The 22307-nt window shown below is 37.8% G+C and overlaps 1 protein-coding gene across 1 annotated transcript in view; it reads right to left on the bottom strand.

Annotated features, from left to right (window-relative positions):
• Positions 1–7131: 7131 nt before the first annotated feature.
• LOC100374782 (DEP domain-containing mTOR-interacting protein-like) overlaps positions 7132–22307 on the bottom strand; it is a 40545-nt gene continuing 25369 nt past the window's right edge. The window contains exons 8-9 of the mRNA XM_085493420.1: positions 16008–16112; positions 7132–9002 (exon numbers count right to left, since the gene is read on the bottom strand). Coding sequence (XP_085349546.1) covers positions 8880–9002; positions 16008–16112 — 228 coding nt within the window. The 3' untranslated portion in view covers positions 7132–8879. The remainder of the gene's footprint in view (positions 9003–16007; positions 16113–22307) is intronic.

Below are 22307 nucleotides of genomic sequence, written 5' to 3'. Positions count from 1 at the left end.
GCATCAAGGCAGCTATGGAGTAGTGGAACAAAGCAATGGGTTCATCATTAGGGCGTTCTGCATAAAGGCAGCTATGGTGTAGTAGAACAAAGCAATGGGTTCATCATTAGGGTGTTCTGCATAAAGGCTGCTATGGAGTAGTAGAACAAAGGAATGGGTTCATCATTAGGGCGTTCTGCATGAAGGCAGCTATGGAGTAGTGGAAAAAAGCAATGGGTTCATCATTAGGGCGTTCTGCATAAAGGCAGCTATGGAGTAGTGGAACATAGCAATGGGTTTATCATTAGGGCGTTCTGCATAAAGGCAGCTATGGAGTAGTGGAACAAAGCAATGGGTTCATCATTGGGGCGTTCTGCATAAAGGAAGCTATGGAGTAGTGGAACAAAGCAATGGGTTTATCATTAGGGTGTCCTGCATAAAGGCAGATATGTAGTAGTAGAACAAAGCAATGGGTTCATCATTGGGGTGTTCTGCATAAAGGCAGCTATGGAGTAGTGAAACAAAGCAATGGGTAAATCATTGGGGTGTTCTGCATAAAGGCAGCTATGGAGTAGTTGAATAAAGCAATGGGTTCATCATTAGGGTGTTCTGCATGAAGGCAGCTATGGAGTAGCGGAACAAATCAATGGGTAAATCATTGGGGTGTTCTGCTTGAAGGCAGCTGTGGAGTAGTGGAACAAAGCAATGGGTTCATCATTAGGGTGTTCTGCATAAAGGCAGCTATGGAGTAGTAGAACAAAGCAATGGGTTCATCATTAGGGTGTTCTGCATAAAGGCAGCTATGGAGTAGTAGAACAAATCAATGGGTTCATCATTAGGGTGTTCTGCATAAAGGTAGCTATGGAGTAGTAGAACAAAGCAATGGGTTCATCATTAGGGTGTCCTGCATAAAGGCAGATATGTAGTAGTAGAACAAAGCAATGGGTTCATCATTAGGGTGTTCTGCATAAAGGCAGCTATGGAGTAGCGGAACAAAGCAATGGGTTCATCATTAGGGTGTTCTGCATAAAGGCAGCTATGGAATAGTGGAATATAACAATGGGTTCATCATTGGGGTGTTCTGCATAAAGGCAGCTATGGAGTAGTAGAACAAAGCAATGGGTTCATCATTAGGGCGTTCTGCATAAGGGCAGCTATGGAGTAGTAGAACAAAGCAATGGGTTCATCATTAGGGCGTTCTGCATCAAGGCAGCTATGGAGTAGTGGAACAAAGCAATGGGTTCATCATTAGGGCGTTCTGCATAAAGGCAGCTATGGTGTAGTAGAACAAAGCAATGGGTTCATCATTAGGGTGTTCTGCATAAAGGCTGCTATGGAGTAGTAGAACAAAGGAATGGGTTCATCATTAGGGCGTTCTGCATGAAGGCAGCTATGGAGTAGTGGAAAAAAGCAATGGGTTCATCATTAGAGCGTTCTGCATAAAGGCAGCTATGGAGTAGTGGAACATAGCAATGGGTTTATCATTAGGGCGTTCTGCATAAAGGCAGCTATGGAGTAGTGGAACAAAGCAATGGGTTCATCATTGGGGCGTTCTGCATAAAGGAAGCTATGGAGTAGTGGAACAAAGCAATGGGTTTATCATTAGGGTGTCCTGCTTAAAGGCAGATATGTAGTAGTAGAACAAAGCAATGGGTTCATCATTAGGGTGTTCTGCATAAAGGCAGCTATGGAGTAGTAGAACAAAGCAATGGGTTCATCATTAGGGTGTTTTGCATAAAGGCAGCTATGGAATAGTGGAATATAACAATGGGTTCATCATTGGGGTGTTCTGCATAAAGGCAGCTATGGAGTAGTAGAACAAAGCAATGGGTTCATCATTAGGGCGTTCTGCATAAAGGCAGCTATGGAGTAGTAGAACAAAGCAATGGGTTCATCATTAGGGCGTTCTGCATAAAGGCAGCTATGGAGTAGTAGAACAAATCAATGGGTTCATCATTGGGGTGTTCTGCATAAAGGTAGCTATGGAGTAGTAGAACAAAGCAATGGGTTCATCATTAGGGTGTTCTGCATAAAGGCAGCTATGGAGTAGTGGAACAAAGCAATGGGTTGATCATTAGGGTGTTGTACATAAAGGCAGCTATGGAGTAGTAGAACAAATCAATGGGTTCATCATTGGGGTGTTCTGCATAAAGGTAGCTATGGAGTAGTAGAACAAAGCAATGGGTTCATCATTATGGTGTTCTGCATAAAGGCAGCTATGGAGTAGTGGAACAAAGCAATGGGTTCATCATTAAGGTGTTCTGCATGAAGGCAGCTATGGAGTAGTGGAACAAAGCGATGGGTTCATAATTGGGGTGTTCTGCATAAAGGTAGCTATGGAGTAGTGGAACAAAGCAATGGGTTCATCATTGGGGTGTTCTGCATAAAGGCAGCTATGGAGTAGCAGAACAAAGCAATGGGTTCATCATTAGGGTGTTCTGCATAAAGGCAGCTATGGAGTAGTGCAACAAATCAATGGGTTCATCATTGGGGTGTTCTGCATAAAGGCAGCTATGGAGTAGTGAAACAAAGCAATGGGTAAATCATTGGGGGTGTTCTGCATAAAGGCAGCTATGGAGTAGTGAAACAAAGCAATGGGTTCATCATTATGGTGTTCTGCATAAAGGCAGCTATGGAGTAGTGGAACAAAGCAATGGGTTCATCATTAAGGTGTTCTGCATGAAGGCAGCTATGGAGTAGTGGAACAAAGCGATGGGTTCATAATTGGGGTGTTCTGCATAAAGGTAGCTATGGAGTAGTGGAACAAAGCAATGGGTTCATCATTGGGGTGTTCTGCATAAAGGCAGCTATGGAGTAGCAGAACAAAGCAATGGGTTCATCATTAGGGTGTTCTGCATAAAGGCAGCTATGGAGTAGTGCAACAAATCAATGGGTTCATCATTGGGGTGTTCTGCATAAAGGCAGCTATGGAGTAGTGAAACAAAGCAATGGGTAAATCATTGGGGGTGTTCTGCATAAAGGCAGCTATGGAGTAGTGAAACAAAGCAATGGGTTCATCATTATGGTGTTCTGCATAAAGGCAGCTATGGAGTAGTGGAACAAAGCAATGGGTTCATCATTAGGGCATTCTGCATGATGGCAGCTATGGAGTAGTAGAAAACACTACAGTTTGGATTGTACGAGCACAATATTTTAGTTTAAATCATCACATATACTGCATACACATTTAATCAAATCACAACTGGTTCAAACATATACTGCATACATATTTAATCAAATTACAACTGATACTGCATACACATTTTAATCAAATCACCACTGGTTGAAACATATACTGCATACACATTTTAATCAAATCACAACTGATACTGCATACACATTTTAATTAAATCACAACTGATACTGCATACACATTTTAATCAAATCACCACTGGTTGAAAAATATACTGCATACAAATTTTAATCAAATCACAACTGATACTGCATAGACATTTTAATCAAATCACAACTGGTTCAATGATATACTGCATAGACATTTTAATCAAATCACAACTGCTTTAAACATATGCTGCACACACATTTTAATCAAATCACAACTGATACTGCATACTCATTTTAATCAAATCACAATTGGTTCAAACATACACTGCACACACATTTTAATCAAATCACAACTGATACTGCATACTCATTTTAATCAAATCACCACTGGTTGAAACATATACTGCACACACATTTTAATCAAATCACAACTGATACTGCATACACATTTTAATCAAATCACCACTGGTTCAAACATATACTGCATACACATTTTAATCAAATCACAATTGGTTCAAACATACACTGCACACACATTTTAATCAAATCACAACTGATACTGCATACTCATTTTAATCAAATTACCACTGGTTGAAACATATACTACACACACATTTTAATCAAATCACAACTGATACTGCATACACATTTTAATCAAATCACCACTGGTTCAAACATATACTGCATACACATTTTAATCAAATCACATCTGGTTCAAACATATACTGCATACACATTTTAATCAAATCACCACTGGTTGAAACATATACTGCATACACATTTTAATCAAATCACCACTGGTTGAAACATATACTGCATACACATTTTAATCAAATCACAAGTGATACTGCATACACATTTTAATCAAATCACAACTGGTTCAAACATATACTGCATACACATTTTAATCAAATCACAACTGGTTCAAACATATACTGCATACACATGTTAATCAAATCACAACTGGTTCAAACATATACTGCATACACATTTTAATCAAATCACAACTGGTTCAAGCATATACTGCATACACATTTTAATCAAATCACAACTGGTTCAAACATATACTGCATACACATTTTAATCAAATCACAACTGGTTCAAACATATACTGCATACACATTTTAATCAAATCACAACTGGTTCAAACATATACTGCATACACATTTTAATCAAATCACAACTGGTTCAAACATATACTGCATACACATTTTAATCAAATCACAAGTGATACTGCATACACATTTTAATCAAATCACAACTGCTTCAAATATATACTGCATACACATTTTAATCAAATCACAAGTGATACTGCATACACATTTTAATCAAATCACAACTGCTTCAAAGATATACTGCATACACATTTTAATCAAATCACCACTGGTTCAAACATATACTGCATACACATTTTAATCAAATCACCACTGGTTGAAACATATACTGCATACACATTTTAATCAAATCACAAGTGATACTGCATACACATTTTAATCAAATCACAACTGGTTCAAACATATACTGCATACACATTTTAATCAAATCACAACTGGTTCAAACATATACTGCATACACATTTTAATCAAATCACCACTGGTTCAAACATATACTGCATACACATTTTAATCAAATCACCACTGGTTGAAACATATACTGCATACACATTTTAATCAAATCACAAGTGATACTGCATACACATTTTAATCAAATCACAACTGGTTCAAACATATACTGCATACACATTTTAATCAAATCACAACTAATTCAAACATATACTGCATACACATTTTAATCAAATCACAACTGGTTCAAACATATACTGCATACACATTTTAATCAAATCACAAGTGATACTGCATACACATTTTAATCAAATCACAAGTGATACTGCATACACATTTTAATCAAATCACAACTGCTTCAAATATATACTGCATACACATTTTAATCAAATCACAAGTGATACTGCATACACATTTTAATCAAATCACAACTGGTTCAAACATATACTGCATACACATTTTAATCAAATCACAACTGGTTCAAACATATACTGCATACACATTTTAATCAAATCACAACTGGTTCAAACATATACTGCATACACATTTTAATCAAATCACAAGTGATACTGCATACACATTTTAATCAAATCACAAGTGATACTGCATACACATTTTAATCAAATCACAACTGCTTCAAATATATACTGCATACACACAATATTTGACATGAGGCCTCTTTCATCATAACAAAATTCCCACACCACTATTGCCAGGACTTAATGTACAATTCTAAGTGTGAAAAATGTACGTTCATATACGATTTGGGTGGCATTTTTTTCACTTTGTATGCACACATTAGTGGCAAACCATTTTTAACTGCAATAAAATATCTTAGCATTTCTACTTTTAGTCATACTTTATATAGACTTTGGTATCAAATACTCATTGACACAATTGTAGCAAATCATTTTGTTATTGTTTATTTATGTTCAATAAAACGAATGACAAGGTGACAACACGTGACTGTCAACCATGGTTAAAATATTTGGTCAGTCAGTAACCCTGATTGAAAAGACATCAAAGAAAGCTTAGAAAAACTCCCATGTGGTGAGAGAATTGCAGACATATTAAATTTAATTCAAAATTTATATACTTAACTAATATTTGTGTGCTATTTGAGATGCACAATGTGAAAACAATTTCATCCACATTATTGAAGTTTATAATACTTACAGAAAATACATTTGTTTTTACATCTGTGGTTTTCAATTTATTCCAGAGCACCTATATCACCTATATCACAAATTCAATTTAAATTTGATTGTTTGAGATATCGGCTAATAATAATCAGATAATCAATATGCATGTTTGTGGATTACCCCAGAGCATCTATGAACCAAATTTCAATGATTGTGCAATTTATAAAATCAGTAAACAATTTACACTCATCATTTCCAGGCACTTTTATTATGCAAATTAGGTATACAATATACACATATTTTTACCCAAAACTATCCAGGTCCGTGTATTGTCCCAGAGCATCTATGCACCAAGAAGATTCATTGAAATCTGACCAGATAATGCTAGAATAGACGTGCATACAGGGTAACTGCAAAAACTTGCACAAGAGTCAAAAACATCACAAAATTCTAGAAACAAGCCATGCATGGCAAAGTTCTCATTAATTATCAAATTGAAGATGTATAGTTTTGTTTATATATAGTAATATAGTTGGAAAATAGCCATGTCAGAAATACAGGACCCATAAAGGGATGTCTAATGTATATATCAAGTTTGAATGACATCCATCCATAAACATTTATGTTTCGGTTCCAGAATGCCAGAAATATTTGATTTCAATGATTTTTCAGCACAAAAAATGGCCATCATCTTGTATCAGATCATGAAACAAATTATTGTGCATAATATTATGTATGATGTACGTGTGAAGTTTGAATGTAATCGTTCTAGGCATGTCTGATAAAAAGGAAAGATGCACACGGATGCATGCACAGTGGTCAATCCATAAGTCCCTGTTTTCGGATGGCATCTAAAATTCTGGAATTCCAGATTCCTGAGTTGATAGCATTTACACATGTATCGTTTGCATGCAATACAAACCAGAAGGTAGGACAGATTTCAAATGTTCGCAGTACACTGCTTCTCTACGTTTCTAACGCACAGTGCACAAAATGCTCTCAAATAAAATTACCAGTCTTTTTCAACTAACTCGTATCAGCCTCTGACAATTTGCACACCATTTTGCCTAAGCAAGAAAACCGAACATACAAATAATCCTTGGCTATAGCGTAATATTTTCTTATTTTTGGAGGTATTTTGTGAGTTGAAAAACTAAACACACACATCTCTTTTTTCAGTTTATTTTCTCTGCAAAATCATTTGTAATCAATGTTTCTCAGCTGTATTATATCGTTCCTTGCACCCACACTCACTTCAATATTTTTTTATAACTGTTTCAAATATGCCAAAGTTTCTATATTTATTGTTCTTTTGCTTTTTCATAATTTTGTCCTACCCTCACCCATTAATAGTTAGGTTACTTATGCGCATAATGTATTAATTCACGTCTGTCAGTAAGTCAGGACTTGTTGGTGAAGGAAGGTTTCACTTTTATTTCACATCCTAAAGGACAGAACAGAACACAGACAAATATTACAGCTTATTTCAGAATGTCAGGAATATAACCTGTGAAAGGCACATATCCAGCATTTCAGTCAGTTGAAATGTTTCAAAAAAATGATTCTGATATTTTGTATATAATAAGTAAATATTTCTCTCCAGAAAAATATAGTGTAAGTCACTTTCTAATAGTCAATAAAATACACTTTTATTTGGACTGTATTTCAAGAGAACTTCAAACATGATTATATACATTGAACAATAAAGTAAAGAGATATCATTAGAAAATCTATATTAAACATTTTAAAATATTACAAAAATATTAAATATCCATTGGTAAAAGTTATTTCATAATTGCATTATTATCAACATAATCAAAAGGTTTGTCAAAAATACTTAAAAAAAATAGACAATACAAGATTGAATGCTGAAATATTGGAAAAATTGTGTTACGAATAAATTTTATTTTGTTATACACATTTGTACTTATGTTGAGTGAGCTAACGAATTATAAAACCGATTCTTTTATTTACTGTTCATGGAACTTGCTCATATGATTAAATCAAAATCATTTATATCATGATTATTAGGTGGAAACATCAGTAACTTTCAGTGAAAATATAATCCCTGGTTATCATTGGTTTGGTATAATTTGAAACATTGTTCATTTGATAATAGAATCTTGCAGTTCATCATATTATTGTTAGTTAAACAATTTTGAAACATTTTTTTTTTTTAATTTGAATATTTATACTTGTTTTTAATTAAACCCTTGTACATATATCATTAGATCTGGAAAGGTTTTTGGTGACGAGTACCAGTACTAGATATAACCAGTGTATGATTACTAAACTAAAAATAAAACATGTCATGCCATGTATGCATGAGTTATTGGACTCGTATGAACAAAGATGGCAACTTTGACTGGGATGTTACCAAGCTTCAACTGGATAATTTCTTTGGTGATTGGAAGGTATCAAAAGAGACACTGGTGGTAATTAATGCAAGTCGCGTCAGGGTCAAAACTCGTACTTGTGATTTCATGAAAAGAACACATTGAATTGAGGGAAAATCAATGTTTATCACAAACATGGTGTGACGATCACAGTCCTTTAATTTACTGTCATTGAAATGTTCCACATCATGAATTTTGTGAACAATTCGTTATACACATATACATTGCACACGTTGTCCCATATTGGACATATGATGCAATATCCCCACTCTTTGGGTGAAACACATTGTAGCCTGAGTTCAATTAGAAAGGTGCATTTTGACACCAAAAAAAACAGCGCCATAAAAAGGAGAAATAATATGACTATAGATAAATGTACATATAAACAATTTCTATTCAATTACAGTAAAACTAATTTAATAATAAAAAAAATACAAGGTAAAAAGAAATCTTGATTCTAAAAAGATGATATCCTTCGACAGGAAGTTAGTGAAGTATGGCTTGAGTGGATGGCGAGTTTAATTCTTCTCTAAAACTGTTAGATTAACTACGTTTGGCACCTTGACAATGATTCGGGCAGCTTCTGTGTGGTCCATGTGTAAAACATTGACACTATTCACTGTTGCAATGTACTGACCAACCTAGAAATCAAATTACAAAAAGTATTAAATTACAAATGTCCCCCCCTAAACACACAGCCTATGAATAGAAATGCATTACCCCAGCTTCTTCCATCCGTTTCTCAGCTTCGCTATCGAAGTACTGTAAAATCTGTATTTAAAGCCGCAGCTTCTAATAAAATAGAACAATACAACAAAGAAGATGCGGCTTCTATTAGAGCATCTACACATATGAGAAATGGCGTCTCAATTGTTCAAAAAGAATGGGTGCGGCTTCTATTAAGGATGCAGCTTCTAATACAGATTTTGCAGTACTAGTAAATTCAAGTACATTTGCAATATGATTCCTGTTCCACCCATGATAAAATTGCGTAGCTCGAATTTTAGTCTTTGAAAAACACCCAATCATGTAAGACATGATGCCAGTATCAAAAGTCACTTAATAATTAATAATTAATAAATTACATGTGTTACATTCCATCACCACAGAATGTAACCCTTCCGCAGTGTTGATATTTTTGTTTTGTTAAATAGATAAAACACCTTTAAAAAGTCTTTTCATTGAGTAAAATATCATTCACCGACACCTTTATTGGTTTCTCATCAGAAGACGGATGGATGGATGGATATGGCGTATGGTACTTTGTTGTATCAAAGAAAAGTAGTAAAATGTTTGTGACGTGTTCGCAACAGAAATGTACACTTCGAAATAGTGACACTTGACAAATTTACATCTTTGTTGGAACAAACCATTGTCGTATATGTGCAATATGTGTGTATTCGGTCAACCCCTAATATTCTGCATAAATGTATTCAATTATGCCAAAATGACCACGATACTAAGTCATCCAACACGTAACAACTTTTCATTTTGGGTAGTTACTGTGAACAGAAACGAAAACTTGTCGCTACGTCTTTGCCGAGGTTGCAGGAGACGTACTGCACCAACCATTGTTCTCTACATCACTGCAGCAAAAGCCGCTAAACAACATTGGTCTGGCATCAAGGGTACAAGCCTTCGTTTCACCAATGCATCTACAGCTACCATAAATTGAACAAACCATGCTCAACTCGCTCGCTGTTCGGGGTAAGGTCATTGATCTTACCGATCTTCACCAAGATAACATACTCCCAGCTGACACAGCTGACAATAATAACCATAGTTCGACCACGACCACACAACAAAAGCGGAAATCGATTGACAACATTGAAACCTGGCTTGACTGTTTTTCAACATATGCTGCTTACGTATCACCCCCCCCCCCCCTATCAAACAGTTTACTGCATTATTATTTAATTACCAGCGATTCATCGCAAGAAAGACAAAACATTTTGAACCGGCAGCATGGCTTGCATACGACAAAGCCTTTATCCGCAATACTTCCGGATATCACAGACAAAATAATTGGAGCCATGTGAATATTAATGTTAACTCGATTACGAATATTTCCAGAGCCAAAATCATCAGTCTGCGATGCTCTGGGTGTGGAAAATCTGGCCACAACAATAAAGATTGCTACAGAAATTAGCCACGGGAAAATCCATATACAGGTCAACAACAACAAATTTGTAGAGACTACAATAGAGGGCGCTGTTTTGATCCAAGCCAAAATGGCAGCCTTCCAAAAATGCAATCTGTGTTATTCCACTGATCAAACCCAAGACAAGCAGTTCTTTCGTACAAATCACAACTAGGTCGGTTAGCAATGAAGCTTCACACCACAGTCATTTCGCAGGAATGATAAAACCCACTAGCATGGTGTCTTTGCTGTACATGTATCTGACAACATCACTCAAACAAGAAGTCTTCTCCGACAAACTCCATGATCATCCAAAAAAACAAGTCGTCGCTTCAATATTGTTAGACATTTCCAGAGGTGCAGATTTGTGCTTCACAGGTCCTGAACACAGTCATGAAACGATCCACAAACAATCACTGCAGCAATTTTAAAAGAGCTCAAAGCAGGACATGCCATAGGACCATTCTGGAAACCCTCCTTTCCAAATTTTGTTGTGAACTCCTTGGGTTTACAACTAAAAAAGAATGGAGGGCATCGTATTATAATGCACAGCCAATAATGGCAATATTGACAAAGAAGAATTCTCACTCCATTATGCAACTGTTGATGATGCTGTGAAAATGATCAACCAACTTGGGCAATACAATCTACATTCTCACACGTCTAAAAAACAATGATTGTAATGATGTCCTGTCCAACCGCTTTTCAGCTGCTTTTTCTGCAATCACAGCACATACTCTAGCATCCCTAGACGTTCCGTCCATCATTCCTTGAATATTCGATTCTCTCCAAACAGATATCAATAATCTTGTTTCTTCGTCTGACCAGTTCGACATTCGACCTGTAACCTCTGACGCCATCTTGTTTAATGACAAGCATAAATAGGTCGCCGATAGAGGGCGTTTGGCCGTGCGACGTGGAGACTGGCACTTGCTAGGCTACAAATGAGATAGTTTTTATTTTTTTGACTGTATGTGTTACCTTTCGGGCTTCGTTCAGCGCCTTTTTTATTTAATCGAATTGCCGAAGCCATTAACTGGATTGTGTGCAATTGCTCCAAAAATAACAATATTCTTCATTATATGAATGATTACCTCATTGCAGGGCCACCTAACTCTCAAACATGTGCGGACAGTCTTGACTCAATGTTATCAATATGTAAGGATCTTAGAGTCCCTATCGCACCAGACAAGCTGGAGGGTCTAACAACTGTACTAACATTCTTAGGCATCGAACTAGACACGGTGGACATGGGTTATGCGATTGCCAACTAACAAACTGTATGATATAAACCATATCACCCAGAAATGGACTTCCATAACAGTATGCACCAAACGTGAACTATTGTCATTAATTGGCACACTTAGTTTTGCATGTAAATGTGTACCAGTTGGGCGAATCTTTTTGAGATGTATGATCGACCTGGCATCTACATCTGCCTCACTCCATCGCACAATGGGCTAATGAAATTACAAATGAAAACAATTACTTGGAGCAAGCATGCAACCACTTTTACCGGTTTATTTTAGGTGTTAGTAAAGTAACACCATTGATTGGCATAAGAGGCGAAATTGGTAGAATTCCTATAAGGATTAAGGCAACTTTATCGCTAATTAAATATTAGCACAGATTGTCATTGTTACCTGAAAATCATATTCTAAAAAGTGCACTTAAAGAAACAGTGTCCTCAAACTCAAGCTGGATAAAACATGTTAAAACAATTCTTGGACATGCTGACTTATCTGAAGTAAATAAAATATATAAAGTGGGAAACATCGCTGAATTAACAAAATTGTTGGAAGAAAAATTAAAAAATAAATATATACAAACATGGTATCAGCAACTTAGTCATGTCCCAAAAAACGGAAAATCAGGAAACAAACTAAGAACGTATAATTTGTTTAAAATGGAATATGAATTTGAAGGATATTTAACAGAAATTCAGGACTTCAATTTGAGAAGAATGGATACCAAGTTTAGACTTAGTGACCATAATTTGGAAATTGAATTGGCAGGAGAAAATTTCCAAGAATGGAGGCAAATTACAGATTGTGTAAAAAAAGCAACACAGGTACTGTAGAAGATGAAAAACATTTCATCCTTGACTGTTGCTTCTTCACTCAAGAAAAAAATACCCTCTTAGACCACCCCAAAAAAAGTTTTAAAAAGTTGTTTTTGTGATCATATGATAAGGTCAAATAAAGGAATGCTTTCGTACACTTTGTACACGAACTTATTTCTTGATTTATGCGAGGTTTCAATAAACGTGAGCACTCGGTCAAGAACTGTGGGAACACTAAGACACAGGGTCGAATTTCAAGAATAAAACTTGTTTTATTTTCAGCGAATGAAGTTGTATTACTCACTGAAATTGGCTACAAAGTATGGTAAGTATTGTAAACAATGCACGGTTACTTTTTTAGTACCGGTAACCGTGATCAGTGCAAGTCGAAACAGCCGGGGAAAAACTACCGCTTGTAATCCAAGATGACGATGACCTCATTAGCATAATTTTGTTCACGCACGTATTGATACATCGCATCGTAATTACTGAAGAATAGCAGACAGAGTTATGAAACAAATAAACCTTTTATTACTGATGTGAAATGTTTACAAACTATTGTGAATACATAAACATATCCAAATGGCGATACATAAAAAACAGACTGAAAATAAACTCTGGTCGACCTCATTAACATGATTTATTCACGCACCCACACTCGTGACAAAATTACAAAAATAACGATGATGCAACAAGTTCCCATCGTCGGCATGCCTCATTATGGTTAACGTAATGGACTTGAGGTCGGCAAAATGTTTTTTCTTCAACAACTGAAAAATAATCCACATGCTGTGATGAAGGATGGAAAGAAAGTAGCAAGTTTACGACGTGATGTCTCAAAAGTGCTAGCTCCCGTTATGGATTCACAGTCAGCGAAATGCTACGTTTTGAAACCAAAGCTAAGTGCTTCAAACCCCCGGTTCAAACCACTCACCAAGGTATGGATCGTTGCAATATTGCAATATTGAATTCATCGTGAATGAAGAGAAAGCAGAACGTGTCCGCCACATGCTGCGTGGTTCATCTTACGTCGTTAAGTTCCAATGAGTTTTTACGTAAAAACACAAACAAAACTAATACAACTTTATTGTTATTGTTCTTGGCTAAAAATCACCCTGGGCGTTTAACCGAGGATGTCCCCAACATGTAACTTTTGTGAAAACAGGGGGTGGGCGCTTGCCCAGGGAGGGGCGCGTGCCCGGGGTAATACGGTATTTACCCTTTGATTTGTTTGTAATTTTGAAACTTTTGTTGTTTTTCTTTATTTGTGTTTGTTTTTTCTGATCTGTATCCTTACCATACAGCACCCACTGATGGTGCAGTTGTGTAATAAAGTTATTATTATTATTGAAGTTGTCAGCAGCTTTCCACCTAGATCTACCGTGGTGGAGAGATTTCCTACCAACATGGAATGGAACAGCTAACTTTCTGCAATCGTCGTGGACTGCCGCACCTTGAATGGATTTCCACTTGGTCACAGTGGTTACTTCAATGGCGAATGGTTTTCCTCACCCTGGGAAAAAATCCTACCAACCAATAGTCCTGAACTCTCCATTGCATGGAAAGTGTTACTCCCCATTTTGCTAGCCTGTTTAATTTGGGGGTATTCATGGTTTGGTAAACGTGTCATGTTCCATTGTGATAATGAGACTGTGGTACACATCTGGCATAAGGGATCCACATGTTGCTCGTACATCACGGCTTTAGTACAGATCCAAATAAGTAGGCATTCATTATGTTTAATGTATGTACATGTACCAAGTTGGAACAAAATCCATCTATACACAACTGAGAACCTACAGGACTATACTCAGGGCTATCCTGTAACGGGATATGTTGACCACAACTCTGAAGACATCCCATCCCATCTCAGCTGATCTAATCTTTTAAGTTTTATTCTCAACCTGTTATGCACATTTACTATTTCTGGTGTTCATTAATTAACAAGTCATTGAAAATGACACAGTCCCCATTAAATTTTTGAAAGTTCTCTTTGTGCTCGTCATATTAAAGTGGAGGGGTTGTCACGAGTGTGTCCTTGAAACTTGAGTTCCAAGTGGCGTATACAACAGATTGTTTATTTACATCAAAACACGTATTCCGTGTAGTAGTAATATGGCCAAAAATAAAACAGCCGTTATTTGGCCATCTTTGATCTCATTATGAAACACACTGATATGCATGATGTATGTGCCAAATATGAATGAAAATGGTACATAAATTGTGGAAATATAGTAGTAAGGCCAAAAAGTCAGATGGCTGTCTATCGGCCATCCTTGACCAGATTTTGAAACAAATTGTCATGGACATGCATCCTAACATGTATAAAGTACATATATGTGCCAAATTTGAATGAAAACTGACAGAGCACGTCCAAGATACCGCATAAAAAAAAACACAAGATGCCTGCCAGTCGACCATCTTTAATCCAATTGCGAAATAAATCGTCATGGACATGTATCCTAACATGTATAATCCATGTACCAAGTTTGAATGACAACTGACAAAGCATGTCCAAAATACAACATTTTCAAAAAACAAGATGGCTGCCAGTCAGCCATTTTGAATCGAATCGCTAAACCACTGCATGTGCATATGTCCCACATAAGGTACTAGGCACATGCAAAGAATGAACGGAATCGGTCCACAGGATTCTGGAATATGACTCTGAACAGACTGACGCACGGACGGACGGACGGACACAGGGACAGACTCAGGAACTCACAGATGGTTGGGGACATGTATCCTAACATGTATGATCTATGTACTAAATTTGAATGAAAACTTCCAAAATACGACATTTTCAAAAAACAAGATGGCTGCCAGTCGGCCATCTTTGAAATAAATAAATCGTCATGGACATGTATCCTAACATGTATAATCTATGTACCAAGTTTGAATGAAAACTGACAAAGTATGTCCAAAATACAACATTTTCAAAAAACAAGATGGCTACCAGTAGGCCATTTTGAATCGATTCGCTAAACCACTGCACGTGCATATGTTCCACATAAAGTACTAGGCACATGCAAAGAATGAACGGAATTGGTCCAAGGGATTCTGAGATATGACTCTGGACGGACGCACGGATGGAGACCGAATTATAAGTCCCCGTTTTCGGATTTCGTCCGAACGGGGACTAACAAGTTAAACACTTGCCAGCTGACTGAAAGAAAGTGTGACACTTGGTTTCCGTTGTGTTCAAAAATAGAAAGCAAATAAACATGACAACGCACTAGACTAGAATGATCAAAAATTCACAAGTTCGACAAACCGACGTACATTTGTAGTGACACCCATGCAGCTTATATTTTTTAAGAAGAAGTCGAAAATGTAAAGTACGTTGACAACAACTGACAACAATCAGTAAAAATTTACGGTATGCAAATTTCGCAATAAAATGCCACTGTTAATACCATATTACTCTTTTATTGTATATTTTACCTTAAGGCCAGCGGCAGCAGCGGGTCCCGCTGGATCCACGGTATGTACATAGATAGGACTTGTACCACGAACAACAAAACCAAAACCGACATCATCACTACGAATCTAAAATCAAGGAAAATAAATACTGTAATGATTGCATGATTTGTGGGCATTCAACAAAACTGATCCCAGTGTGTGGACATTCAACAAAATTGACCCTAGTGTGTGGACATTCAACAAAATTGACCCCAGTGTATGGACATTCAACAAAATTTACCCCAGTGTGTGGGCATTCAACAAAATTTACCCCAGTGTGTGGACATTCAGCAAAATTGACACCAGTGTGTGGACATTCAACAAAATTGACCCCAGTGTGTGCACATTCAACAAAATTGACACCAGTGTGTGGACAATCAACAAAATTGACCCCAGTGTATGGAAATTCAACAAAATTGACCCCAGTGTGTGGGCCAGTGTTCTCCCCACATAGAACAAAGCATGGCGGCACCGCCATGCTTGGCGACCCGGCCGCCACGCTTGGGCTCGGACCGCCATGCTTACAACTTCACCGCCATGCTAATAGGATGCATTGTTTACATCCATTTGACCTGCTCACACGTAGCACTGCATAAATTATCATCGTCTACGCCACGGCGGTTTGAACTTGCCGGGACAAATTAAACAGTCCCATTGTTAAACACGTGTGAAGTACAGACACTGTCAATGGGGAACAAATTGTCACTCAAGTTGCAAACACCGAGATGCTATATGACAAAACATGTAAAGGAAAAAAAGGTGATGCCGCCCGGCTAAAACGTACAATCACCGCTAGCACAGCACAGAAACGGAAGCGTGTAGAAACACAGAAACGGCGTGAGGCTGGTTTTGATGAGTCGTGGAAAAAGACATTTCCCTGGTTAAGGTCAATTGTTCAGGTAAGATTTCGTAATTTTAGAAATAAAATGCCAGTGTGTGTATGTTTTGCCGATCGTAAGAACACCGAACATGGTAGACCTACACCGATTTCAATCAACATCTTAGACACGAGGCTGGTATAGACACGACATGAAAAAAAAAACATCACTCGTTACTGTCAACTTTTTTTAGATTATTTATGGATATCTTCATAGATTAATGGGTACGTGTATGTTATAATTTGTCCAAGGAAAAAAAAAAATCGAATTTTGTAATCTTCCGGTCACATGTTGACCTGTGTAGGTATTTCCAAGATGGCGGCCTGTCAACGTCTTGCAAACGACAGCTGCTATCATCACACGCTATGATCGATGGAATCCCGATTTGTATACATAATTCTATCGTTACGTTTTAATTTTAATTGAATAGTGACCTCATGTTTTTTTTCCCTCGAAATTCCAGAGTCTCCTCGTCGTTGACCTGACAAAACCAACATGTAAACAACATGTTTTGCAGACGAAATGCTATCCATACGGCACTGGGTTCCCGATCGTGGCACAATTCAATTGTTATGTTTACATTTATTTGAACCTCAATTCTCATTGTTTTTTTTTATTATTTTTCATTTTTTCCCACTAGGAATGTTGTGCAGTTAATGCTCAAAGCACAACATGATTGCAAGGAGTGGATCTTCTTTATGGAACAAAGACCCGTGCACGTCTATGACGAGTTTAACTACAGTAAGGCAGCCAATGTTTGGAGCACAACAAAGTCAGAAGGAATAGTTTAGACTAAGTTTTATGGAACAGTTCACATTAAATGACGATCTTGTCAAATTATGGTATATTATGTAAAGTATTAATATGTAATTTAAATAAAGTCTCTCATACATTTTAATACTGTCTTGTATGTTTGTTTTTGTGAGAGTGAATCCTGAAAAGTATGCAAATTAGTAATACAAATTAGCATGCAAATTAGACCGCCGTGCTTGCCTCTGAGCCTGGGGAGAACACTGGTGTGGGCCATTCAACAAAATTTACCCCAGTGTGTGGGCATTCAACAAAATTTACACCAGTGTGTGGACATTCAACAAAATTGACCCCAGTGTATGGAAATTCAACAAAATTGACCCCAGTGTGTGGACATTCAGCAAAATTGACACCAGTGTGTGGAAATTCAACAAAATTGACCCCAGTGTATGGAAATTCAACAAAATTGACCCCAGTGTGTGGACATTCAGCAAAATTGACACCAGTGTGTGGAAATTCAACAAAATTGACCCCAGTGTGTGGACATTCAACAAAATTGACCCCAGTGTGTGGACATTCAGCAAAATTGACACCAGTGTGTGGAAATTCAACAAAATTTACACCAGTGTGTGGACATTCAACAAAATTGACCCCAGTGTATGGAAATTCAACAAAATTGACCCCAGTGTGTGGACATTCAGCAAAATTGACACCAGTGTGTGGAAATTCAACAAAATTGACCCCAGTGTGTGGACATTCAACAAAATTGACCCCAGTGTATGGAAATTCAACAAAATTGACCCCAGTGTATGGAAATTCAACAAAATTGACCCCAGTGTGTGGACATTCAACAAAATTGACCCCAGTGTGTGGACATTCAACAAAATTGACCCCAGTGTGTGGGCATTCAACAAAATTTACCCCAGTGTATGGAAATTCAACAAAATTGAACCCAGTGTGTGGACATTCAGCAAAATTGACACCAGTGTATGGAAATTCAACAAAATTGACCCCAGTGTGTGGACATTCAACAAAATTGACCCTAGTGTGTGGGCATTAAACAAAATTGACCCCAGTGTGTGGACATTCAACAAAATTGACCCCAGTGTGTGGACATTCAACAAAATTGACCCCAGTGTGTGGACATTCAACAAAATTGACCCCAGTGTGTGGACATTCAACAAAATTGACCCCAGTGTGTGGACATTCAACAAAATTGACCCCAGTGTGTGGACATTCAACAAAATTGACCCCAGTGTGTGGACATTCAACAAAATTGATCCCAGTGTGTGGGCATTAAACAAAATTGATCCCAGTGTGTGGGCATTCAACAAAATTGAACCCAGTGTGTGGACATTCAGCAAAATTGACACCAGTGTATGGAAATTCAACAAAATTGACCCCAGTGTGTGGACATTCAACAAAATTGACCCCAGTGTGTGGGCATTCAACAAAATTGAACCCAGTGTGTGGACATTCAGCAAAATTGACACCAGTGTATGGAAATTCAACAAAATTGACCCCAGTGTGTGGACATTCAACAAAATTGACCCTAGTGTGTGGGCATTAAACAAAATTGAACCCAGTGTGTGGGCATTCAACAAAATTGACCCCAGTGTGTGGACATTCAACAAAATTGACCCCAGTGTGTGGACATTCAACAAAATTGAACCCAGTGTGTGGGCATTCAACAAAATTGAACCCAGTGTGTGGACATTCAGCAAAATTGACACCAGTGTATGGAAATTCAACAAAATTGACCCCAGTGTGTGGAAATTCAACAAAATTGACCCCAGTGTGTGGACATTCAACAAAATTGACCCCAGTGTGTGGACATTCAACAAAATTGAACCCAGTGTGTGGACATTCAGCAAAATTGACACCAGTGTATGGAAATTCAACAAAATTGACCCCAGTGTGTGGACATTCAACAAAATTGACCCTAGTGTGTGGGCATTAAACAAAATTGACCCCAGTGTATGGAAATTCAACAAAATTGAACCCAGTGTGTGGACATTCAGCAAAATTGACACCAGTGTATGGAAATTCAACAAAATTGACCCCAGTGTATGGAAATTCAACAAAATTGACCCCAGTGTGTGGACATTCAACAAAATTGACCCTAGTGTGTGGGCATTCAACAAAATTGACCCCAGTGTGTGGGCATTCAACAAAATTTACCCCAGTGTATGGAAATTCAACAAAATTGAACCCAGTGTGTGGACATTCAGCAAAATTGACACCAGTGTATGGAAATTCAACAAAATTGACCCCAGTGTGTGGACATTCAACAAAATTGACCCTAGTGTGTGGGCATTAAACAAAATTGACCCCAGTGTATGGAAATTCAACAAAATTGACCCCAGTGTGTGGACATTCAACAAAATTTACCCTAGTGTGTGGGCATTAAACAAAATTGACCCCAGTGTATGGAAATTCAACAAAATTGACCCCAGTGTGTGGGCATTCAACAAAATTGACCCCAGTGTGTGGGCATTCAACAAAATTGACCCCAGTGTGTGGGCATTCAACAAAATTGACCCCAGTGTATGGAAATTCAACAAAATTGACCCCAGTGTGTGGACATTCAACAAAATTGACCCCAGTGTGTGGACATTCAACAAAATTGACCCCAGTGTGTGGGCATTCAACAAAATCGACCCCAGTGTGTGGACATTCAACAAAATTGACCCCAGTGTGTGGGCATTCAACAAAAATGACCCCAGTGTGTGGACATTCAACAAAATTGACCCCAGTGTGTGGACATTCAACAAAATTGAACCCAGTGTGTGGACATTCAGCAAAATTGACACCAGTGTATGGAAATTCAACAAAATTGACCCCAGTGTGTGGACATTCAACAAAATTGACCCCAGTGTGTGGACATTCAACAAAATTTACCCCAGTGTGTGGACATTCAACAAAATTGACCCCAGTGTGTGGACATTCAACAAAATTGACCCCAGTGTGTGGACATTCAACAAAATTGACCCCAGTGTGTGGACATTCAACAAAATTGATCCCAGTGTGTGGGCATTAAACAAAATTGATCCCAGTGTGTGGGCATTCAACAAAATTGAACCCAGTGTGTGGACATTCAGCAAAATTGACACCAGTGTATGGAAATTCAACAAAATTGACCCCAGTGTGTGGACATTCAACAAAATTGACCCCAGTGTGTGGGCATTCAACAAAATTGAACCCAGTGTGTGGACATTCAGCAAAATTGACACCAGTGTATGGAAATTCAACAAAATTGACCCCAGTGTGTGGACATTCAACAAAATTGACCCTAGTGTGTGGGCATTAAACAAAATTGAACCCAGTGTGTGGGCATTCAACAAAATTGACCCCAGTGTGTGGACATTCAACAAAATTGACCCCAGTGTGTGGACATTCAACAAAATTGAACCCAGTGTGTGGGCATTCAACAAAATTGAACCCAGTGTGTGGACATTCAGCAAAATTGACACCAGTGTATGGAAATTCAACAAAATTGACCCCAGTGTGTGGAAATTCAACAAAATTGACCCCAGTGTGTGGACATTCAACAAAATTGACCCCAGTGTGTGGACATTCAACAAAATTGAACCCAGTGTGTGGACATTCAGCAAAATTGACACCAGTGTATGGAAATTCAACAAAATTGACCCCAGTGTGTGGACATTCAACAAAATTGACCCTAGTGTGTGGGCATTAAACAAAATTGACCCCAGTGTATGGAAATTCAACAAAATTGAACCCAGTGTGTGGACATTCAGCAAAATTGACACCAGTGTATGGAAATTCAACAAAATTGACCCCAGTGTATGGAAATTCAACAAAATTGACCCCAGTGTGTGGACATTCAACAAAATTGACCCTAGTGTGTGGGCATTCAACAAAATTGACCCCAGTGTGTGGGCATTCAACAAAATTTACCCCAGTGTATGGAAATTCAACAAAATTGAACCCAGTGTGTGGACATTCAGCAAAATTGACACCAGTGTATGGAAATTCAACAAAATTGACCCCAGTGTGTGGACATTCAACAAAATTGACCCTAGTGTGTGGGCATTAAACAAAATTGACCCCAGTGTATGGAAATTCAACAAAATTGACCCCAGTGTGTGGACATTCAACAAAATTTACCCTAGTGTGTGGGCATTAAACAAAATTGACCCCAGTGTATGGAAATTCAACAAAATTGACCCCAGTGTGTAGGCATTCAACAAAATTGACCCCAGTGTGTGGGCATTCAACAAAATTGACCCCAGTGTGTGGGCATTCAACAAAATTGACCCCAGTGTATGGAAATTCAACAAAATTGACCCCAGTGTGTGGACATTCAACAAAATTGACCCCAGTGTGTGGACATTCAACAAAATTGACCCCAGTGTGTGGGCATTCAACAAAATCGACCCCAGTGTGTGGACATTCAACAAAATTGACCCCAGTGTGTGGGCATTCAACAAAAATGACCCCAGTGTGTGGACATTCAACAAAATTGACCCCAGTGTGTGGACATTCAACAAAATTGAACCCAGTGTGTGGACATTCAGCAAAATTGACACCAGTGTATGGAAATTCAACAAAATTGACCCCAGTGTGTGGACATTCAACAAAATTGACCCCAGTGTGTGGACATTCAACAAAACTGACCCCAGTGTGTGGG

The sequence above is a fragment of the Saccoglossus kowalevskii genome, chromosome 18 (genome assembly GCF_978046115.1).
Source record: "Saccoglossus kowalevskii chromosome 18, keSacKowa6.1, whole genome shotgun sequence".
In the NCBI taxonomy this organism is placed as follows: domain Eukaryota; kingdom Metazoa; phylum Hemichordata; class Enteropneusta; family Harrimaniidae; genus Saccoglossus; species Saccoglossus kowalevskii.
This window is presented reverse-complemented; position numbering and strand designations above follow the sequence as displayed.